This window comes from Mustela nigripes, chromosome 9 (assembly GCF_022355385.1).
Source record: "Mustela nigripes isolate SB6536 chromosome 9, MUSNIG.SB6536, whole genome shotgun sequence".
Taxonomy (NCBI): domain Eukaryota; kingdom Metazoa; phylum Chordata; class Mammalia; order Carnivora; family Mustelidae; genus Mustela; species Mustela nigripes.
In genome coordinates, this window is record NC_081565.1 from 10004092 (window position 1) to 10028923 (window position 24832).

At 41.6% G+C, this 24832-nt stretch overlaps 1 protein-coding gene across 2 annotated transcripts in view; it reads left to right on the forward strand.

The window, feature by feature from the left end:
* Positions 1-3847: 3847 nt before the first annotated feature.
* NR6A1 (nuclear receptor subfamily 6 group A member 1) overlaps positions 3848-24832 on the forward strand; it is a 225534-nt gene continuing 204549 nt past the window's right edge. For both annotated transcript variants that reach the window (XM_059410835.1, XM_059410836.1), the window contains exon 1: positions 3848-4119. In XM_059410835.1, the coding sequence (XP_059266818.1) occupies positions 4020-4119 (100 nt within the window). In that variant the 5' untranslated portion in view covers positions 3848-4019. The remainder of the gene's footprint in view (positions 4120-24832) is intronic.

The window sequence follows — 24832 nt, forward strand, 5'->3', positions numbered from 1 at the left end:
TTATTTTATTTATTTGACAGAGAGAGATCACAAGTAGGCAGAGAGGCCGGCAGAGAGAGAGGAGGAAGCAGGCTCCCTGCCGAGCAGAGAGCCCCATGCGGGACTCGATCCCAGGACCTGAGATCATGACCTGAGCCGAAGGCAGCGGCTTAACCCACTGAGCCACCCAGGCGCCCATTCTTTCTTTCTTTCTTTCTTTTTTCTTTTTTTTAAAGATTTTTTATTTTATTTATTTGACAGAGAGAGATCACAAGTAGGCAGAGAGGCAGGCAGAGAGAGAGGAGGAAGCAGGCTCCCTGCCGAGCAGAGAGCCCAATGCAGGACTCGATCCCAGGACCCTGAGATCATGACCTGAGCCGAAGGCAGCGGCTTAACCCACTGAGCCACCCAGGCGCCCCCATTCTTTCTTTCTTTTTAAAAAGATTTTATTTATTTATTTGACAGACAGAGATCACAAGTAGGCAGAGAGGCAGGCAGGAGAGAGGAGGAAGCAGGCTCCCTGAGGAGCAGAGAGCCCAATGCGGGGCTCGATCCCAGGACCCTGGGATCATGACCTGAGCTGAAGGCAGAGGCTTTAACCCACTGAGCCACCCAGGTGTCCCTAAACCTGCTTTGTTCTTAACTGTCTCCCTGTTTTGTCCTGTTCCTCTGTCTGCCTCTGGCCTCAGGACAACTCCCCTGAAGATCTCTCCATATCCTTACATACTTTCCTTCCCAGCTCTTCTGTTAGGACTTCTGCACATGATGGGAATCTTTTCCATCTGTCCTTCCGAGCCTGTTTCCTCATTCATAAATTGAGGTAAAGTACTGACTTCTCAGGATTGTTGGGGGTGGGTAGGGAACACTGCAGGGAAAAGATTCCATCATAGGTGCCGGCCACATGGTAGCTGCCTACCTTATAGGACTCTGTATGTTTAGGACAGTGGCTGAGGTCTCAGCACATTGTCATTTCCCTCACCTTTCTCAGTCTCAACGTAGTTGACTTTTCCCAAGGGGCATTTTCAGAGAAGGGGTGAATGGGAATTAGGATCCTCTTTAACATAACAGGTCCCATTTATTAGGCCAGGCCTTATATTATCTGCTTTGCATGCATCATGTTAATTCTCATAACAATCGCGTGAAGAAGCGACTATTATTTTCTCTCCCTTGCCTTATAAACCAGGACTTTGAGGCTCAGAAGTAACACGCCCAAGGTCACAGTTATTAAGTAGAAAAGTCTGATCTGTTTTATTCATCCTTTCGTCCACTTAGTAATTATTTATTGAGTGTCTATTATGTTCAGGCTCTGTGCTCAGCAGCTGGGGTTATAATGATGAAGGAGTGAAGAAAGGGATTTGACTAGTCAGATCTAGAAAAGCTTTTAGGAGAAAGTGGCAACAAAGCTGGAGTCTGAAGGAGGAGGAGAAGTTGCTTCGAAGGGCTGAGTTTTTGGTGAACTTTTTGGCCCCATCTTTGAGGGTTAACTTAGAATATGTCCACCACTGAAACCCCAGGCCTTCAGGTTTCTGCAGTGCCACTTAACCTCTGATTGGATGTCCAGGGAAAGGGAACTCATTACCTCCAGAGGACTGAGATAAAAAGGGAAGTTCTGAGGGTGCCTGGGTGGCTCAGTCAGTTAGGCATCTGCCTTTGGCTACAGTTGTGATCCCAGGGTCCCGGGATTGAGCCCCAGATTGGGCTTCCTGCTCTGTGGGGAGGCTGCTTCTCCCTCTCCTTTTGCCTGCTCTTCTCCTTGCTTGTGCTCTGTCAAAAAAACAAAAACCAGGGGCACCTAGGTGGCTCAGTGGGTTGGAACCTCTGCCTTTGGCTCGGGTCATGGTCTCGGGTTCCTGGGATCTGGCCCGCATAGGGCTCTCTGCTTCCCCCCACCACCCCCTGCCTGCCTCTCTGCCTACTTGTGATCTCTGTCTGTCAAAAATAAATAAATAAAATCTTTCAAAAAACCCCCCCAAAAAACAAAACTCAAAAAGCAACTTAAAAAAAGAGAGAGAGAGAGAGAGACAGAAAAAGAAAGGGAAGTTCTGGAAGGCCTAGGAAAGCCAAATGTCCCAACGTATTTTAGAACCCAGGACTAAGAGTGTGACCCAGAGGATCCATGTCTTTGCCCCCTTCCCACTCACACCACACTAAAGGCTTTTTTCCCCCTCTCAGGGCTGAGGAATGCTAGTAGGGAAGCAATTAGCTCAACAGAGCTATAAGAGAACACAGAGTGGATCTAGATGTCCCCTTGTGGGAAGTATTTAAAAACATGTCCCTAAGGATATATTTGAACAGGATCTTAAAAATGAATAGGAGTTTGGGAGTGGGTTGGATGAAGCCAGCCAGAGCTCCAGCTTGAAGGAGCCAAGGTTCAGGCTCTGATGTCTGATGCACTAGGTTTGGAATCCCCGTTACTGCTGGGTCACTTCATCAGTGTATCATAGAGACAATATAGGAGTTACCTCATAGAGCAGGTGCAAGGTTTAGACAACATAGCGTTCATGTAAATCTCTCAGAAAAGTGGTCAGCACTTTCCTGATTAAAGATACAATACAGGTTAACCAATGAAGGTAACACCTTCAAAGTGCAAGGAAGCGTTGCAAAACGTCCTGTGTAGCAGGGGAGGAAGGGGGTGTGATGGGAACTGTGGGCAGGGCTCAGCCCAGGCAGGGGTGTGAATGCCAGGATAAGCAGGGAATGAGAGATGAGCCATTGGTTTGGTAGGGTGGGATTCAGGGGTGGTGAGGAAGGGGCAGCCATGAGGAAGCTGTGGCATGACCCGGCAGGGGAGAGGCGGGCAAAGCAAGAGTTCTTGTTCCTTGTCTTCAAGCAGGTCAGGTAGAGCTTAGTTAGACCTGGGGTGGCAGCAAGTCCTTCCCTGGGAGTGTCGCCCAAGGCTGATGCCCCGGCAGGCCCAGAGGCTGGTGGCCGCGCGCCACCTGGTGGCTGCAGAAGTTAGGCTCGGTTGGGAGCAGGGGAGACCGCAAAAGCCGCATTTTTCTCTGGGAAACTGAGGCGGCGGGGCGGCGGGGGGGGGGGGGGGGTGGGGGGGGGTTTGCGATCTTTCGATTGGACTTCGTCCCTATTCTCACCCCATTTTACAGATAAGATAACCAAGGAGAAGGGAAGGCGAACAAGGCTGGGTAAAGAGTTTCTCATGCGGGGGGCTTCAAGACACCAGGAGTCAGGAGCCTGAGAGTTTCTTTAATGGCATCAATGGCCTGGAGCTTTATTTTCCATTCTGTTGGGCAGGGGGAAAATGAAAGAGGAGGGGGAAAATGAAAGAGGAGGAAGAGAAACCGTTGTCTTTCCCGCCCACCCGGAGGTAAAAGGCTTTTAAGAGTACCCCGGAAAGGAGAGTTTTATAGATTCCATTTGCATACGAACGTAGTCACCTGGAGTTAAACTCCGGCCCTTTAATCTCTGGTCCAATTTGTCCTGAAGCCGCGGAGGAAGTCCCTCGTGAATACCTCAAAGCTCCGCCCCCTCTAGTCCCCGCCCACAGGGCTGGGCTTCATTGCACGTGCTCAACCAGCTCCTTCCCGATCCGCCCCTAGGAAAGACTCATTGTCTATGAGGGGGGATACGGGGAGTCGCAGGGTACTTTGATCTTGGAAAAATCAAATAAAGAGAAGGTCCTGAAGTAATCTTTGTTAAATTTTTATCAGAAGTTCTTATCTCGGTTGGTGACACTGACAGGCCTTAGCCATCACTTCTCAGGTCTGCTTATTCTTCTTCCCACCCCTTCAATTAGTGGGGTCCCGCGTGGCCGGCCTCGCCCGGCGGACTTCAATTCCCAGAGTGCCCGTCGGGCCCGTGCGTGGCAGCGGCGCGTGACGTCGGGGGAGGGAGCTGGCCAGTGCTGAGGGGGCGCGGCGCGGAGGGGCGCGGAGCCGGGCGGCTCGGGGCCCAGAGAGCGCCGCGGCCGGGATTCCGCCGGCCCCTGACAGCCCCCTCCCCCCGGCGAACGACGACGACGAGGACGAGGGCGCCGGTCATGGCGGAGCAGCGAACCGAGCGCGGGCCCTGAGCACCACCGCATGGAGCGGGACGAACGGCCGCCTAGCGGAGGGGGAGGCGGCGGGGGCTCGGCGGGGTTCCTAGAGCCGCCCGCCGCGCTCCCTCCGCCGCCGCGCAACGGTGGGTGAGGGGCGTGCGGAACCCGGGCCCAGGAAGAAGCGATCGCCTGTCCCTTGCCCCCGGGGTTCTTTTCCTCTCAGCCGACTCTCTGGAAAGCCGCAGCGGCTCTGGGTCCCCTCAGCGTGGACCTTCACCCCGGTCCCCTTAGTTGCGGACCCTCCCTCACCTCCCCCGTGCTCCTGAGTGTGGACCCTCCCCCTCCTTCCCGGTTCCCCTCAGTGCGGACCCTCCCCCTGCCCGGTTCCTTCAACCCGGACCTTCGTTTCCCCCTCCCCCCTGTCCCTTCTTCACAGGCCTCCCCTCCCCCCGTCCCCTGTGCGCGAATCCTCCTCCCTCCCCCCAGGTCCCCTCAGCGCTGAGCCCTCCCCATCCCCTGGGTCCCTTCAGCTTGGACCCTCGGCGGCCCCCCCACCTCGCGTCCCGTCAGTGGGGGTTTCCCTCCCCCTCGTGTCCCCTGTGCTCAGAGCTTCCCCTTTCTCCCCTCGGAGGGTCCCTTCAGCGCCCTCCTCTCCCCTCCCCCAGTCCCCTCGGCTCCTTCCCACGCGGGTGCCCCCTCCCTCCGCGAACGCCACACCCTCGTCCTAGTCGTTCTCTGCCCTCACCTTTCTGGAGCCGCTTTCCCACTCTGCAGTCCCGCGCTTCCCCTGCCACCCCCGTATGCACCGCGAGCCTCCATCTCTGCCCCGACCCCCAGTTCGTTAGCTCCCGGCTCAGCGCTTCCTTTTCGGATCTTTCGGTGCCTGCTCCACACCCCATTCCTCTGCTCCTGCCTCCGCCGTACTCAGCCCCCTTCTCTGCAGGCTCAGCTCCCTGGCCCGACCGGGGGCTCGGGACACCTGCCTCTTCCCTCCCTCCAGCGGCCCGTCTGGGTCCGCGCCTTCCCATGCTCAGTTCTCCCCTTTCCTTTCGCGGTCCGGGACCCGGGCGCTGTGAATTCCTCACCTGGCCCGGCCCTTCCTCCGGCTCTCCCCCTGCCCCCACGTCCGGGCCAAGTCCTCGGGTTCCTCCGGGACGACTTGCCTTCTCCCCCCCCCCCCCCGCCCCCAACTCCCTTCCTCTGCGGGGTGTTTTATTTGTATCTGTTTGATATTTTCCCCCCTCGGTGTTTGCCGCGGAATGTTTTTATTGGTAACGTGTAAGGAGCTTTTGTGAGGTCGTAAAAGGTGAACTTTTGAACTTGGAAAGCGCCCTGGAGCAATTAGCGCAGGCGATAGCCCCGGGAGGCCTGCATTACAAAGGGTGCTCGTACAGGCGGGCAAACGCTCCGGCTGCAAACCCGATTTATTTATTTATTTGCCCTGCCTTCCACCTTTCACATCTCCTCATTTCCGAATAAAGGGCAGGCTCTCAGAGATCAGCGCCTCCTCCCCTCTCTGCGCCATAAACTCGCAATTCTCTGAAAGATCTAGGACCGAACAGTGTCTAACAAGTAACAGATTTCAAATTGAATGCAAACACCCGGGACAGTTAGGAGGCACTAAAAATTAATTGCTTCAGTAAGAAGTTTCTCAATCAGGACAGTGACCGGGCAGGTGTGAAGAAAGTAACCTGAAAATAGGTCATTTAGGCGCTCAATTGTGGAATGAATGAGGAGCTACGGAAGGAGAGAGATTTGGGGGTTAATCTGCGCCTTCGTGTACTTATAAACTCATCAGACATTTACTGCCAATTCAGTAGATCTGGTATTTTTACCAGTTAAGGGAAAAGTTGGTTTAGCAGAGAGCCTGGTTAATTTCACTTGATGTTGCTGACCAAATAGTGGTATGTTTTAAAAGCTCTTGTCCTTTTTTAAGATGTATGTGATGTGTGGTATCTGGGTGGCTGGCAGTCCCCCGGGATGTCTTTGGAGAATAATTTCTGAATGTGAACATGTTTGAGATCAATAAAATCCCGTGTCACAAAGGAGGAGGCTGGAATCCATCGAGGGTAGAAGACAGTAGTATCGTAGGAACAAAGGATTTCTTTAAGGCTTTTGACTTTTTAAGCTTTTTAAACAGAGATTTCTTTTGATATTGATGTATGAACGTTGTAAATCCTGATCTAAAATTTATGATGCTGATTTTTTTTTTTTTACCCAATTTACATCTATCTTATAGCCCATATTAAGGGCATATATTTTCATAATGTCTTTCTACGTGTGTTTACTTCCTGTACCCACCTGTGCCTAATATGTAGATGATCGATTTTAGTGCAGACATTACTTTCAGTTCTACTTGAGAATGTTGTAAGGGAAGCCTAGGAACTGCATTTGCTATTAATTATTCATTAGTACATTTTAAAGAACTCAATGGTAATTTTAACTCTTAATCAAATTTCCCATTCATAGTCTCATTTCCTCAATTGGTCAGAACCATTTAAAAGAATGTTATTGAACATTCCATTTAGACCAGGCTGGCTTTAATATTTTACATGAGTCCATTTTAGTGCTACAAATATTTCCTTTTTCTTGAAAACACAGTGGGACTTTGGGCAGTTTGATAGGGCTTAAAAGAAAATACACGAAACATTAGACTGTTATGGGATGTTTTATTTTTCAGTGTAATAATGAGTATTTTGTAGTGTTTTACAATTTATGTTCATTATCTATTGTAATTTAACATGCTTACAATAGAATTAACAGAATAGAAAAAAAAAGTTTACCTTTGAAATGGTGGGGACTTTTTTTCCTTGCTTTTATACTTATTAATATTTTCCTCCAAAAGTAAGTGAAACTCCTTAAGTTCTAAGCAGAGTAAATAAATTCTCCTGGCTTTTTAACCTAATGACTGATTTCCATTTTGCATGAAATATTTGCAGTGGTTAGCTATCTAGATAGGAGGTCTTTCGGTTTGTGTCATGAAGAAATAAACTGGAGGTGGAATTTTAGAAATGTTTTCCTGCCGGAAATGCCATTAATGCTGAATTTACAGTCTTTTAGATGTTTTTTATTATTCTATCAGAACAATTGCTAGCCTTTTGATGCACCATCACCCTTTCAGGAATTTCATGTACTGGTTGCGCTAGGTATTTTCAGTTGTTGCTCTAGGTTTTCATAACACGAACTCATTTAGTCATAATAGAAGACTGCTCTCTTTTTGGGGTTTCAAAGGAGGAGGATTTGAGGAAGTATATGCTGACTATTAGGTTTGTTGTATTTTAATAGAATGAAGTAGTCTTTTCGATATTTTAAGTAAAAGGAAGGTTATAAGTCATTACCAGTAATTAAAAGCATGTTTTGTGTAACTATACTTTGGAGGAAATGAGGAGAAATTCGCTAATAATTTGACGCCTTTTTCCTTCTATGAGCGTGTCATGCAAATCTGAAAATATCTGAAAAATATCAGATATTTTCCATGACAGTTTAACATTTAGTTCTGTGACTTTAAAAGTTAATTCTGAGTCACCTCAGAGTTTTCTACTTTCATTTAAAAAAACAAAAACAAAAACATGCTGTGGTTCTGTTTTATACGAAGGGCACACAGGAATTTTTTAGTAAGTTCTTTGACCTCCAAAGAACACTGAAAGGCTACAAAGAATAAACAGGTTCACTGCTGATTTTTGAGCAGCTGAGGTGTGAGATGACCACATTTCTGATATCAGGTTTACCATCAAAATCTTTGTTAGCATTTCTGTTTCTTGTAATGAAAAGATCATGAAATCCTTCATAATCTATAAATTATTCTGAATTACATAGGAAAAAGGAGTGTGGTGTGTGTGCATTGGCATGTGAAAGGAAGTTAGATGGGGAGGAGGAGGGAGAGCTAAGCGGGGAAAGAAAACCTGGTAGATTTGCTAAACTATGGCCAAATCTTGCCTTTCCGTATTTTATTCATAACTTCTTGGTTTTTCTTTTTTTCCCCCTTTTCCTGTGGGGCAAAGGTAAAAAACAAGCCTTAGATTAAAATACCTAATTTTAGGTTAGGGGAGAATAGGGTTTAGAAATGCCAACTGCTAGCATGATATTGATAAAGAAGTTTTTTATGCCACTTGTGTTTGTTGTGCAAGTTGCCTTAAATTGCTAATGAATGTTTGTATGTTTGGGGGCCTGGGGCTGTGTTAGTGTGTTTCATCTTGTAATTAAGACACCATCACTTAAACTTTTTATAACTAGATAGATATTTATTGGTTTGTGTTGAATAAGTTGGTCCGTTGGTGAATTTTGTTCAGATCACAACCTCTGGCTTCAGAATTTCAAAAGCCAGGAAACTTAGTTTTCAACAAGCTCACTTAGATCTCTTCGGGGTTTTGTCATAATTTTTAGTTCTTATATTTACCTTTGTGTTCTAGCCAAGTTAAAGGACACTTTCTGTTTAAGTATTTGTTTCCATATAGGTTGAAGGCTAAATTCAAGAGGATGCCTTTTAAGAGTAAATTCTATATTCTTGGTCATATCTATTCTTTTTTTTTTTTAAAGTAGGACAATAAAAATACCTTATTTTGTGTGAACCAATCACCTTATATGTGAAAATGAGTCACAGTCAAAAAAATTAAAGTTCTGAATCAAAAGATAAAATTTGCGTTCCTGCACAAAAACCAAATTGTGCTTGAAACAATTTTAACAGAAGTAGCTACTGAATCCCATGCAAATACTTAGTTCTTTGCAGTGCTTTGAAAGTATTTCCAAAACCAAGACATTGTAAGAGAGTGTTTTTTGTTTCAAACTTTTGTATTCTTTTTTTGATTCAAACTGGCATTTTTAAGGTCAGCTTTTTCCCTGGCTCAGGTAATTTCTTAAGGGTTTACGGATGCTTTTGGTTGATAACTAGAGTTCAGAAATACCAGAATTATTGAAAGTCGGCAAGAAGTCCTGAGCAGGTAATTGATTTTCGGTGCTGAGTCGTGTTAGAGCCAAAGTTGCAGATTCCTCTTAGCTTAGCCTAAAAAGAAAAAAAAAAAAAAAAAACCCAAACTCTCCAAAAAACAAAAAAACCCCTCTGGGTGTAACTTTGATATATACAGTAGTACTACAATCAAGCCCAGTATTTATTGCTTGTTTTCCAACATGGCTTGTCTTTGTGAAAAAGATAAGGCTGTCAGACTACAGATAATGAAAATTAGGAGGAGACCATTGTGAGATGTCTTATTGCTTGCTTTTCAGTGTGGTTTAGAACTAACTGTAAAAGAGAGAACTTTGAAAGAATAAGATATTTCCGACTTTATTTTGTCCTTCCCTTATTACCTGCTATTAAATAGCAGTCTGTGTAGAACACCTTCTCAAGAAAACAGTTTTTTGCTAGTTATGATTATTTAAATAAGACTTCACTAGGTAACCCGGTAATTCTAATTAACAGTGATTTAGTTGGGGAGCTAACCAGGATTTCCTCAGCTGGCTGCTGGGGAGCTGAATTACTTTTTTCCCCACCCCCAGCTACACCAAATCTTTTGATCCCTAAGCTACAGTGGTTGTCATTTGAGAATGCAAACTGAGAGAAAATATGTTCTGAAGTTAGCCTACTTTGAGGCTTCACTTGCATTTTTGAATTTTTGTTTTTGAAAAAATGGGGATAATTGGACTTTCAAAATTTGTCTTGGATGGAGCATATTCTCATGTCTCAGTAGAAAATTCCTTAAAAATACATTTCTTTAAGAATTTTGGGGTTGTTTTAATACTGACAGTCACTATTTCAAAAGAAATTCTTCTAATTAGAAATTCACAGGAGACATTTAAGCATTTGAGTTTCTTTAGAAATGAATGGGTATTGGGGAAAATGAGCCTTTATACAGCGGAAAAATTTTCATACAAGGTAGTTTGTGGTTTCTCTATCACTATTATAAGTTCAAATAAAGAATCAAAAATTCTGGGGCGCCTGGGTGGCTCAGTGGGTTAAGCTGCTGCCTTCGGCTCAGGTCATGATCTCAGGGTCCTGGGATCGAGCCCCGCATCGGGCTCTCTGCTCAGCAGGGAGCCTGCTTCCTCCTCTCTCTCTTCCTGCCTCTCTGCCTGCTTGTCATCTCTCTCTGTCGAATAAATAAATAAAATCTTTAAAAAAAAAAAAAAAAAAAAGAATCAAAAATTCTTATGTCATACCAAATAAACTCTATAGTTTATTACATTAAGAGTTAACTTAAAATATATTCAAATAATGAGGTCTTTGGATCCTAATTGCAAACTGTACACCCTTCAGTTGTTTATATCAGAGAAGCTATTCAAGCATAAACCACAGATGGCAGTAGTAGCATATTTTTCTATTTTCTGGAGGGATTCTTGCTTTTGGTGTCAATTCTTTGCGCACTGTTGATAAGTCAGCTGGCAAGTGTAATGTTTCCAAAACCCAATTCCCTAGGCAGCAACATGTAATGTATTCCAGAAACAAATCCGAGCATTTGATTTGAAGATACACTCTGTGGATGGTTGGAACCAGAATAGTGACTTTGTTGAAGGGGGAAATTATAAGAACAAGTTGTTAATAATAATGATAGAGGGCATTGTTTGAGTAACAAACACATTGGGACTGTGACTATGGTATTAGCAAAAGATATATTAACCCTAGATATTTGCTTGAACAACTATTTGCATTGGAAACAATTCACAATTCATTTAAAAAGTACTCCAGAATCATAATTTTGAGAGAAGTGCACAACTAAATTCCTTATGTGGGAGAGATAACTAGCCTTCTCAGCTTTTATATGTAACCTAATACATTTCATAGTATCATGGAATTCTAGATCTGTCTATAAGAGCATTTCAGAGGTCTATGAGTGGGTTCTGCTTGCTCTTCTAGTTAGTCACTATAGCATCAAGATTCCTGTGTTGTTAATTTTCTCCTTTAAAACACCGCTTGAAAAGGACATAATTGATTAACCAAATTTTTAAAACTACTGTGATATTCCCTTTGAATCCAAAGGAAACAGAGGTATAATCATAGTTTAAGACTTGGGAAGCATTTCATTAACAAATCTGTGCCAAAATGAAGGACAGGCTGATTTCATTGAAGGGAACTGCCTTATCCTATATTTAGTTTTCATTAAAATAATTAATTTTATGTAACTCATGCATTTATTTCAATCTTGAAGCTGTGTCATTTTGGAAGCATTAAAAATGAAGTCTCGTTACCCATTTTTGTTAACGTCTTAGAGATCAAATGCAATGTTCTTTGTATCACAGTTAACTCTAACTTAATTCAATTTAGTTTTTCTCAGAAAAAAAAAGACACGACACTTTTATGAAGTCTTACACATTTTTTATCCTGCTTCCTCATCTCTTGCCTTTTAAAATTTATAAAAGAGTAATGACAGTACTCAGTTGGATTGTATTATTTTCTATCATTCATCATTTGTTGATCGTTGGTTACTGGATTGTTTTAGATGTAATTTCTTCCCATTCATTGAGTCCTTAACTTCGTTATCTATATTATCTAAACCAGTGGTTCTCAAAGGTGTTTCAAGCACTTCTGGGAGAGTCCCTGAGACTCTTTCAAGAGGTTCTTGAGGTCAGAGCTACTTTTATTGTAATATTGGCATTATTTGCCTTTTTCACCTTGTTGACATTTGTACTGATGTTGCAAAAACAATGGTGGTTGAAAACTGTTTGCACCTTAGACGAAATCAAGGCACAAATACACTGTACGAGTAGTCATTGTATTGTCACCTCCATGCACTTGTGTTTTTTTATTTTTTAAAGATTTTATTATTTATTTGACAGAGGGAGCGAGAGAGCACAAGCGGGGGGAGTGATGGAGAGAGGGGGAGAGACACAGGCTCCCCACTGAGAAGGGAGCCTGATGAGGGGCTCCATCCCAGGATCAGGACCCAAGCCTAAGGCAGACGATTAGCCGTCTGATAAACGCAGGTGCCCCATGCAGTTGCATTTTTTTTAAAAGCATTTCACCTAAGTCTGACTTTGATGAAGGGGTAAAAATGATTAATGTTATTAAATCTTGACCCTTCAGTACACATGTTTTTGATACTCCATTGAGGAAATGGCAAGTAGGCAAGTACACACAAAGAATTTCGACTGCGTACCAAAAGAGAGTACTTGTTTTTTTTTTTTTTTTAAAGATTTTATTTATTTGCCAGAGATAGAGAGAGAGAGTACACACAAGCAGGCAGAGGGGCAGGCAGAGGCAGCGAGAGAAGGAGGCTCCCTGCCGAGCAAGGAGCCCCATTCAGGACTCGATTCCAGGACCTTGGGATCATAACCTGAGCCGAAGGCAGCGGCTTAACCAACTGAGCCACCCAGGTGTCCCCAGAGTACTTGTTATAAGGAAAAGTGCTTGTGCAGTTACGTTGTAAGCTGAACCAGTAGCTGCTTTTTTTAGTGGAACACTGTTTTCACTTGAAAGAGCAGTTGACAAACTATGGTTTATTTGGACTTACGTATTTGGCAGTCCATTCTTTTGGAAAACGAACGGTGAACTTGTTACATCAAGGAAAACTGACAGTATTTGTTGCTGGTGAGTAAAATCTGACCTTTCAGATGGCAATTGGAATTTTGGAAAACTTATGCCTACCACTTTGAGTTTGACAGCTACCCAGTATTTAAGGCCTTTTCTTTTCTCTTTTTTCTTTCTTTTTTTTTTTTTAAGATTTTATTTATTTATTTGAGAGACAGAGATCAGGCAGAGGGGCAGGCGAGTCTGGGGGAGCAGGCTCTGTGCTGAGCAGAGAGCCCCATGTGGGGCTCAGTCCCAGGACCCTGGGATCATGACCTGAGCTGAAGGCAGAGGCTTTAACCCACTGAGCCACCCAGGTGCCCCTTAAGGCCTTTTCTGAAGAAGAAAAGTATCACTATTAACAAATTTGGTTTTATATTGATATTATATATAATGAAATGTGCTAATATTTTGAATATCATATTTCAGTGAAGGAATATTTTACAGGTCACTGGTGTGTACAGAATCATGTTCAAAGGTTGATAGACCAGTGGATTTTAAGTGACAGAATACACAAAGTTCATTGATACAGTTTTATATTTCACACTGAACTAACTTTTTTTTTTTTTAGAAGATTTACTTTAGCGAGAATATGGGGATAGGGGTAAGGAATGGGCAGAGGGAGAGGGAGAGAGTGCCTTTAAAAAATTTTTTTTTTAAAGATTTTATTTATTTGACAGAGAGACAGTGAGAGAGGGACCACAAGCAGGGGGAGTGGGAGAGGGAGAAGCAGGCTTCCCGCAGAGCAGGGAGCCTGATGCAGGGTTTGATCCCAGGACCCTGGGATCATGATCTGAGCCCAAGGCAGACACTTAACAGCTGAGACACTTAACACTCTCCCACGCGCCCCGGGAGAGAATGTCTAAGCAGCCTCCACGTAGAGCAGATGTAGGGCCCCTTCTCATGATCCTAAGATCACAATCTGAGCCAAAACCAAGAGTTGATTCTTAGCCGACTGTGCCACCCAGGCACCCCTCATACTGAACTAACCTTTAAGAAACTACTTCTAAGGGGCTCCTGGGTGTCTCAGTGGGTTAAAGCCTCTGCTTTCAGCTCAGGTCATGATCCCAGGGTCTTGGGTTCGAGAGCCCTTCATCAGGCTCTCTGCTCAGCAGGGAGCCTGCTTCCCCTCCCCTCTCTCTGCCTGCCTCTCTGCCTACTTGTGATCTCTGTCTGACAAATAAATAAAATCTTAAAAAAAAAAAAACTACTTCTAAAACATTTAACTGAGTTTTGGTGGATTATCAAAGAAAAATATCTACAATTATTTTATTTTTTTTAACAAAAATTTTTTTTTTAAATTTATTTATTTGATAGAGATCACATGTAGGCAGAGAGGCAGGCAGAGAGAGGAGGAAGCAGGCTCCCCACTGAGCGGAGAGCCCAATGCAGGCCGTGACCTGAGCCGAAAGCAGAGGATTTAACCTAGTGAGCCACCCAGGTGCCCACTATTTTAGTAAGCAAATACTTCTTCCTTTTCCAATCATAAATCTCAGGCGATATTTTCTGCCTATACTTCAACCAAAACATTTTATCACATTGTGATAAAATGCATATAGAAGAATCTAGCTGCCAGAATTAAGCCAGATGTTAAAGAGATTACCAAAAATACAAAACAATGCCATTCTTCTCACCAGTTTTTTTGTTGTAAAATAGTTATTTTTCATACAAATGTTATTTAATGTGATGGGTTTGTTACTTTTAAATGAGTAGTCTTAAAATTTCTCAAGTTTTCTAGCATGATAAATGATCGATAGTTTTTACCCACATAAACATTAGCTCATGGAAGTCCTCAGTTATTTTGAAGAATGTAAAAGGGGTTCTGATCCCTCAGACCAAAACTATGTGAGAACTCTGTTATAAATGAATGAACCTAAGGTGTAAGAAAATGGTGACCTCACAAGATACTATTGTTAGTACTTTGTTACTTTGGGTTGTCCTTTCATTGCCTTTTTTTCCCCCCTCTGCAAAGGGACTGCAGAGAGGGGAAAAAAATGAAAGAGTTCATATTTTGAGTTTTCTTTGCTTGAGACTAAATGAAGTGTATCATAGTTCATCCTCACTGAGTTCTCTGATAAGGCTTTTGTTACCTGTTACATGAAACCTGTTGCTTAACTCTTAATTATCTGGTGGTAGAAATTTTCCAACAGAACCTGTTTCCTCACTAAGGGGAGGTTTTTAATTGTGGAAATAAATCTGTGACACACAAATACTTAATGAGTCATTCCTGTAAAAGTAGAATATTTATGTGGGATTTTAAAAGATCCTGTCTTGCTTTTTAAAACTTCCAAGAATAGCTTGCTTGTTTGCTTTCAGACAAGTTCAGCTTTCATTGACTCTTTTAAAGTTGTGATTTTGGCAATGTCATTTTGTAGATTGGTTTGCCTTTTAACGTGATTTTCACTGAGGGAAGTGGTAATAAAGCCTGTATAGAAGAAGTATCTCCTCTTCTGGTCTAAGAAAACCCTTTCCTAGTGTGAGTAACGTTTTAGTGTAAGTCAATTACTATGTTGTTAAAGAGTTAGGGATTTACTCCTAAGGGTAGTTGCTAGATAGAACACATTCTGTAGTGAGCTTGCTAGGAGAAGAAATGTCACATGACAATGTGAATAACAATAAGGAGTTACTGGATCAGAACTTAAGATGAAGCTTGGTGGGTGATGAAAGATCAGTGAGATGTTTGGACTTCCTTCCTTGAGAGCTCTGTAATTATCTTGTTCTTGGAGTTTCATGTAATGAACCTTTTAAAGCATTTTTGTATTATTCCCTCAGGGTTGCAGCTTAGTCGTAAAATACAAGTGTTTCCTTTTTCACTTTAATACTTAATTTCAAGTTTCACATGAAATTCTTAAATTCATGCTTCATCAATTGATTTGAATTGTTTTAATTACTAAAATTAATAACCGAGGCAGATTATTTTTTCTTCCATATTGCTTTACTCTTGAAATCTAACCTGTCAGGAGACTTCCTCTCTAGCCTTACAATCCTTCTTCCTTCAAAATCCCTTTTTAGCAGGATAATAAACCACCTGGGGGAACCCCCCACTGATATCTATTTAGAGGGCTTTGTTTTTTGGAAGTAGCAGTAGTTTTTGTCAGGAGAAAGGATTTTGGTTAGATGGTGTGAGAGGAAAAGAGCATGGACTCTGGAGTGTGGCAGAACAAAGATCACAGCTACGTGACTTTGCCACTTGACTTCTCTGAACTTTGGTGTTCTCATTTAGTAATTCTAGCAGTTAACATTTATATAGTAGTCTTTTTTAGAGATTTTATTTATTTATTTGAGAGAGAAAATGAGAGTATGAGAGGGGAGGGGTCAGAGGGAGAAGCAGACTCCCTGCTGAGCAGGGAGCCCAATGTGGGACTCGATCCTGAGACTCCAGTATCACGACCTGAGCCAAAGGCAGTCGCTTAACCAACTGAACCACCCAGGTGCCCTAATATTTATATAATATTCTAAGCACCTTACATATATTAACTCAGTTTATCCTCATAACTCTATGAATTAGGTGCTCTGTTATCCTCTTCATTTTGCAAGTGCGAAAACTAAAGTCCATAGGTTAAGCCCCAAATTTTGTAGTTAGTAACATTGTGAAAAATTGTTTCCTAGATTTAATTCTTCCCCACCTCCAGGCTATTAAGGATTAGTGACAAGGTCTGTGAAGTGCCAAGCAAAATGTCTGTCCCAAAGCAGATCCTTGTGAATCCAGGCTAGTTATAGTTGTTGAAGAGGCCCAGAACTCAGCTTCCTATAGTCACAGGATTCACTTTTAGAATTCCAAGTCACTTTTTTCTTTCTCTCATGTTGGCTTTAACAAGCCAACCAGAAAACTATTTTGTGGAGTAAGGGACAATCCTTGGTGGCCCTAAAGAGTGTTAAGGAAAGAAGGGGTTTTGAGCTACTCAAGGCACAGGTAACGTATCTTGTATCAGTGTCCTCAACACTGAGCACAAGGAATTGGTGTTTTATGAATGTTGAATGAATAAATGAATGAAAGAACAGTTAGGTCAGGGATCTGAGTCTTGATTTTATCAGAGACCTTTGAATCTGAGTCCTTTGCTGGTAGTCAGAGAAAGTCTCCAAAACATATGGGAAGAGAATGATGTACTTCTTAGTCACTTGGGAAAATTGGGGCCAATATCTATGTCAAGCAGTGTGTTAAAAGGTAAATCCAAGGTTTGACCAAGGGCCCTCAAACCAGAATGTAGTTTCTGTTTGGGAATGTGGCTCTCCTTATAACTAAAATGACTAGATAAACCAGATAAAGATGAGAAGGCCAATCAACTCCTGGCTGTTTGACTGCATTGGGGAATTCAGTTTAGGAAACGATGGCTTTGGGCGCCTGGGTGGCTCAGTGGGTTAAGCCTCTGCCTTCCGGCTTGGGTCATGTTCTCAGGGTCCTAGGGAGGCCCGCATCAGGCTCTCTGAAACAATGGCTTTGTCTCTTGTACCTTTTTTACTTTTGCCACACAAAAGCTGGCTATATGGAGAAGAAGGGAACCAATCCAAGAAGGTTGATGTAACTCTTTGCAAATGGAAGTATAAGAATCACTTGTAAAAGCTTATAAAATACAGAAAATGAGTGAGAAAAATGTGGCAGTGTGGGTTAATTATGGTAGCAGTATGGTCTGCGTAGGAAAGGACTGGAGAGAAGAGGCCAACCAACCACACTATCTGGGGAGGTAGGATGCCGAGGAGCTAGTTGTTGCCTGGGTTTTGCCTGGGTTCTGATTCTAACTTGTTACAAAGTCATATCTATATGTCACCTGTAAAATGAAAGAGCTAAATTAGATAATCCTTCAGGGATTTTCCAGCTTTATGATGGAACGAATTGGGTAAAACAGGAAGTTGCAATTTAGGAAAGCCCTGCCTAAAGCAAATAGCTATGATACAGCACAGATTATCTGGGAGGATTTTGATTTCAGATACTGTTCAGTCATCCCTCAAAGAACGTTTGTATTTACTGTACATACTCTGTTTACCTGTTTCGAATTTAGAACACCTGGCTGCTTTAAAGTCTGTAGGATCACATAATTTACATGCAAATTCCATTCTCTCTGTGCACTTTTATACAGATGTTTACAATTAAAGTTCTAATGCTACAATTGGTAATGTAAACTTGAAATTAGATGTAGTTTATTTTTCTTTTTAAAATGATCACTTTTCTTCCCATTATAACCCCTCCATGCTACACTTTCTCTTTTTTAAGTACAATTTCATTCATTGAGTCAAACCTATAGTTAATTTCAGTTTTTCTCTCATTCCTTGTAAATGGATTTTTATCTGCAAAACTAATTCAACATTGATGAGATTCCTGTCCTTTTAAGATTAAATGCCCTGCATTTGAGAACTTGGATTCATTAAGGAAAATTGCAAAGCCTCCTTAAATGCTGTAGGTCTGTAAAAAGGGAACCCAGCAGGAAAGGGGCAGCAGTGCTTGGGGGAGGGGAAAATGGGGGGGGCAGTAAGCAAGGGAGCAGCAGTTGAAATATTCATCAATCATTTTACTGGCACCAGGAAGCCAATCAGCCTTTTAGAGGAGAGAACTTAATCAATCACCTAATGTGGGAAATTACAATTGCTTTCCTACACACATAAAAATACTCTCTTACTGACAGATCAAATCTGAAAGGTAGTTGGGCTGGCCAGAATCCGGAGCTAACCGAAAGTACTACTGTGATGAAGAAATGCATTTAACATTTGAAGATAAAATTTCTTGTTTGTTTTGAGTCTTTTCAAAATGTTGCAGTGTGAGTTTGCTTTTCATACAGTGTGTTCCATTAATAAACAGTTACTGAGCACATACGGTAATACAAAGTCTGTGAAATACGGTAGATTTATTCTCCAGTGCTAGTTTAAGGAGCATAGATGGGGGCCTCCTGGCTGGAGAAAACCCAGTGTTTCCAGTACTTCATTTGGAAAGCAACTTTAGAGCATTTAAGGGACACATCCTGGGGAACACAGTTGGAAGTGCTTGCATATAAATAAAGGAGGAGGGATTTAGCTGTATCTTACATTTAGATTTTAAGTGGCGTGATCCCTGAACTGTGTGCTTGAATTGTCTATAGCCCGTAGATACTTAGATGTGAGCTTTCTAGGAATCTAATATTTTTAAAATTCAAAATGCATAATCATTGTAGAAAATACAGAAAATGAGGGAAAATTACATATATTAATCTTGCCTCCAAGTAACTTTCATTAACATTTTCTTATTTTTTTTCTAGACTTTCTTCAAATCCTAGTTTTTAGCTTATTGTTGTAATCATATGGTATATGCCATTATGTTTTATACTTCTTGTTTAAAGCTTTTTTCTCATCAACTTTCATTCAACAAGAATTAAAACTGTTAATAGCATATCACAGCCTACTGTTTTTAATTGTTCGACATTTCTCACTTTATAACAATAGTGCTCAAACCATTTTGTGCTTTCTTTTAATTTGGCTTATTTTGAAGGGATAGATTTTTAGAAGTATGTATCTACCTCATTGTATCTTCTTAAGCAACCGGTTTAATTTAAGGTCCCCCCCCCACCAAGGTATCTTGTACCCTGACATCTAGGTCTATTAACAGTACCTTTATTATTATTTTTTTTAAATGCCTGGTGCACAAGATAGAACTGAGACACTGTGATAGGCTGTTCTGTTCTCATTTTTTAGAAGGATAAAGTCATTCCCAATGCCTTTTGTTCCCTGAATCATAGATTTCTGGAATCAGTCCTTACACGCACATTTCTTTCCACCCCCATCCCGGTATCTCCAGCTTCATTAGAGGAGTGTTTAGGGACCCTTCTGAGGCTGCCTTCTTTCTCTTATGGATTATTAGGGAATGGGTTGCAAAGACACTTTCAGAGCCTTCTCTGGTTGGCTCTAAAAATCTCTGAAGGATGGATTAGGGGGTATGTGTGCCAACTTTCTATTCCAGTACGACTATATCACCTTCCTCAAAGTCTTGAATAGATTCAGAAACTTACAACTGAATTTAATTAGAAATTAAATACATGGAAAAAAAAAGTTAAACTTACATTCCTTTAGAAATCAGCATAATCCTCCTGGGTTCCTTAGTGGCTTTTATTCCTGATCCTGCAATAGGTTTTGATGGTGAAAAAGACCTAAGTAAATTTTGTGCTAATTTGAAAGGCATTGGCAGTTTTTAAGAGGGCTTGTTTCAGCATGGAAATAGTAACCTTTTTGGAGGCTGGCTATCTACAAATTTTGAATTAAAGCATAAATTGTGTTTGCTGAAATTAAAGAGTCTTATAGTAATTTGTAAAATTATGTTGATTGAGGGTAAACACAAATGTTTGAAGATCATTTGCTCTGCTTCTTTGTTCTCACCACTGGTGGTCAAAGAACTTTCAATTTGCCAAGACACAGTTTTTATAATGCTCTTTAATAAGAAAGTGAATAAGCCAGCTGCTCTTTCCCTTAACTATACCAATTGCAAACCTCCTCAAGTCCTGGTTAGTAATTAAAAGGCTTGGGATGACCTTGAATCCAACTGAACTACAAAAAGCTGTATTGAGTTAAATTTATAGCTTTTGTTGATTTCAAAAGAGATTAGGAAGAATCGTATTCTGTTTGATAAAAACATTAAAGGTAGCCTTGGGTGGTGCACATTGAAGATCAGAAATAATAAGAGGCACTATTAAAGTGCAGAAGAGAGGCCTGGAATGGACTAAAAGAAAAAAAAATTAAGTTTGTCATCTTTTCATTGAGCATTTAAAATATGTACTTGAGTAGGTTTAAGATAGGGTGGCAGTTTTCAAACTGTCAGTTTTTGGTTTGTTACAAGATCTGTCCCCCCTCCCCCCACCAATTTTAACATCAAAGAGATGTTTGAACCCAATGGGAAATCAGAACAAATGTTTAATGGTATTTAAAAGTAGCGGTGTGGGGCGCCTGGGTGGCTCAGTGGGTTAAGCCGCTGCCTTCGGCTCGGGTCATGATCTCAGGGTCCTGGGATCGAGTCCCGCATCGGGCTCTCTGCTCGGCGGGGAGCCTGCTTCCCTCTCTCTCTCTCTGCACCAGCCTCTCTACCTACCTGTGATCTCTCTCTGTGAAATAAATAAATAAAATCTTAAATAAATAAATAAATAAATAAATAAATAAAAGTAGCAGTGTATTTGGTTCTTTTTTTTTTTTTTTTAAGATTTTATTTGTTTATTTTAGAGGTTAGAACATGAATGGGGGGAGGACGGGGCGGGGGGGGGGCGGACAAGCAGATTCCCTGCTGATTGGGGAGCCAGATATTGGGGCTCCATCCCAGAACAACCCTGGGATCACTACCTGAGCCAATGTCAGACGCCTTACCAACTGAGCCACCCAGGCACTCCTGTAATTGATTCTATTCCCCCCACCCAAAGATATTTATTTATTTATTTGGCAAAGAGAGAGACAGCAAGAGAGGGAATACAAGCAGGGGAAAGTGGAAGCGGGAGAGGGAGAAGCAGGCCTTCCACCTAGCAGGGAGCCCTATGCAGGCTCCATCCCAGGATGCTGGGATCATGATCAGAGCTGAAGAAGATGCTTAATGGATAAGCCACCCCGGTGCCCCCCTGTAATGGGTTCTTAAAACATTTTGCAGGAGTGGGAACTTTGCTAGTAAAAGTTTGATTATACTGACACAGTGTAAAAGTAAAAAAAAAATTTTTTTTAATGCTTTATATAATATGCCATACCATAATCATAATATTTATGAATAGAGAATTGTTCTGATTACCCAAAAGGGCAGAATACATTCTTAGGGGGCCCCTGGGTAGCTCAGTGGGTTGAAGCCTCTGCCTTTGGCTCAGGTCGTGGTCCCAGAGTCTTGGGATTGACCCCTGCGTCGGGCTCTCTGCTCAGCGGGGAGCCTGCTTACCCCTCTCTCTCTGCCTGCCTCTCTGCCTACTCGTGATTTCTGTCAAATAAATAAATAAAATCTTAAAAAAAAAAAAAGAATACATTCTTAGTTGTTTAGAGAGCCTTGAACTACTATCTTGATAGCAGGAAACTTGCCACTTTCACTGTTAAGTGAAGTTTTATGTCAATTGGTGAGATAAGACATGTCTTCTAGCATCATAAATGTGATAAATCCCTGAAGGGTCCAGTCATAAGGCAAATAGTTTGAGTAAGCACTATTGTCTTAAATAGATTTTAGGATTATTTTGGTTTTTACATTTATTTAATGAGACTAGCCTACAGTTTGATCAAAATAATTAATTATAAAATTGTGTACTTCTTTGCGTGTGTGTGTGTGTGAGAGAGAGAGAGAGAGAGAGAGAAAGGAGGAGACAGATGCACGAACCTAATTTAAAGGTTGTACTGTACAGTAGACATTGCCATTCTGGGATCCTTAAAGATAGTAATGGGGATTCTCAAGCAATTGCAGTTATTTAAAATTTGATCTAAATCATATGAGAAATAAAGTTGTCTAGGCTAAATAAATAATAAGATCTTCTGACTTTTGTCTGAAATTATTCCAACTTAGCCTGACAACACTACCACTCAGCTGTTAAATAGCAGATAGAAATTTTTGCAGAAAAAAGGGTAGAGTAAGTATTGTAGTATGGTAGACAAACCACATAGACAATTATAACTGATTTCAGTGAACTGTAATTGTGATACAGTGATGAGTAGGTGTGTTAGAGCATGGGCTTCAGAGTTAGATCTGTCTTTAAATCCTGTCTAATCTACTTTCTTTTTTTTTTTTTTAGATTTTATTTTTATTTATTTGAGAGAGAGACACACAGCGAGAGGGAACACAGGGGGAATGGAAGAGGGAGAAGCAGGCTTCCTGCTGAGCAGGCAGCCTCTTGGGGGGATTGATCCCAGGCAGGACCCTGGGATCATAACCTGAGCCAAAGGCAGACACTTAAGGACTGAACCACCAAGGCACTCCTACTTTTTTTTTATTTTTATTTTTTATTTATTTATTTGAGAGAGAGCAAGAGATTGGGGTGAGGGTCAGAGTCGAGAGGCAGACTCCCTGCTGAGCAGGGAGCTTGATGCCTGGCTCTTCATACTGGGACTCCAAGATGGTGACTTAAGCCGAATGCAGACATTTAACTGACTGAGCCACCTTACGTGCCCCTAATCTACTTTTGTGGGGTTTTTGGAGGGAGGGTAGTGGTGGTGAAAGAATGTTAGAATCACTGCACACCAGGTTACCGGTGAGTGAAATGATGTAGTGTGTGAAGAACCTACAGTATGGCTGTATTACTTTAGCAGAGTTATTTAACATTTCTCAATTTCCTTTTCTGCAAGTAAGGTTAAGGTCATCTGCTTCATAGGAAGGCAAGCTAGCTCACCAAAATCCAAGTCACTGAAACTAGTTTGCCAATGTCCAGTTTACCCAATATGTAATTGAATAAAAATCAATTTGCTGAATCTTAATTGTAGAACTTACAGAATTTGTTGTCACTCTCCTTCTCCTTAATTGCTATCTTATCATTTTTTCCTTATTCTCCCTTTTTCCTATACCCTTTTCTCCCCCATCATCTGCATTCCAGGCCCAGGATGTATCTTTCCACCAGCAGAGGTTCCCCTCTTTCCCCTAGTTCTTTGCAACCACAGCAGCAGAGAGCTGGGGTAGAGAAATTAACATTATTGAAAATGCTGCTATGCTGTGGATCTTAATTTGGCAGAACTATTTAAAAGCTAATTAAATTGTCTCATTCATATGAATTATTATAAACTGTATAAATAGTTAAAACAAGTTTTTGGTAAATTTAGAGATTTGGCTGTTGGGAGATTTGGCCATTTGGTGAATTGACTTGGAACCACCTTACAGGTATGTTTGGAGAAATTAGGGAGTATATGTAAAAAGTGACAGTTACTACACAGTACTTGGACTTTAGTAGGTACTCTGTTGGGGTTGTTTCTTAACAGCTTTCTCTGTGCTTACATCTCAGTCTCTTTTTTTAAAAAAAGATTTTATTTATTTATTTGACAGAGAGAGATCACAAGTAGGCAGAACAGCAAGCAGAGAGAGAGGGGGAAGCAGGCTCCCTGCTGAGCAGAGAGCCCAATGTGGGGCTCGATCCTAGGACCCTGAGATCATGACCTGAGCTGAAGGCAGAGGCTTAACCCACTGAGCCACCCAGGTGCCCCTTTACTTTGGATTCTTGATAAGTTGTCATGTGAAGCCTATTCCTAATAGGTGTCTAATCCTAGGGACCAGGCTGGTGTAGTATATGGCAGGTCAAACTTGGTTCAATGGATATCTTAATGAAATTTTTCTAATACTTTGCATAAACAAGAATATATGATTCACTGCTCTCTGACATTTTTAATCTAGGGTTTTAACCCAGATCTTAGCCCAGGGTAGGATATGTTGTTGTGCTTGGGTATATTAAGTAATGGAAACTTCATATCAAAGAGTTTGAAATTTTATTATTAAGCTCAACTGTGCTGTCTTTTAGAATTTTGCCACTAATTTTAAATAACAAAAACTTGATTTATCTTTTGTCTAAGAGTTTACATTGAAATATTTGTGTTCTCTCTGTTAAAAAGAAAACTTTTTGTCTCAAACTGATTTCTTAGCTGAATTGTGTATTCATTTGTAAAGTTGGTCAAATTAGTACTTAGTTTGTGACCATGGTCATTCTCTGAAAATTTTGTAGTTAAGAGTTTTATTTTTTCCTAATCTGAAGTACATTGTGTGCTCTCTTGGTCCTAATTATATGTAGCCGTCTTACAAGGGAAGTAACATTGTCATTTTTGCAGATTAGAGATGGTTTATAAGGTTCCTTCTAGTTTAAAATAAAATTCAAGGATCTTGGCAACCCCTCAAGTGTTAACATACGATTTATGCACCCTAGAACATAAAACTGCCAACTTTTTTTTTTTTTTTTAAAGATTTTATCCATTTATTTGATAGAGGGAGACTCGGCAAGAGAGGGAACACAAGCAGGGGGAGTGGAGAATCAGGCTTCCCGCCAAGCAGGGAGCCGGATGTGGGGCCTATCCCAGGAGCCTGGGATCGTGACCTGATTCAAAGGTAGCCGCTTCATGCCTGAGCCACCCAGGTGCCCCAACAACTGCCAACTTTTGTAAACCCAGACTTGAAAGCTGATAGGAATATTAAGAGACTGGCCTGACCTCTCCTTTTACTGAAGAGAAAATGGAGTACAGAGGGAGTAATACCAGAGAAGGGTTGATGCTAGGTGTCTTGCCTTCCTTGTGCCTCACTTTATTACTGTCTAAATATTAAGAAATTACTTTAACATCAAAGTTGGTATAGACATTTTTAAAATCTGTATAAAGAGTTAGAGTTTGGAAATAGGAATGTATGTATTACCCTTTTCAAGATTCAGAATGTGTCAGGGAAATAAAGGTAGCAAAAAGTAGCTTTCCAAATTTTGGATTTATTCCTATAACTT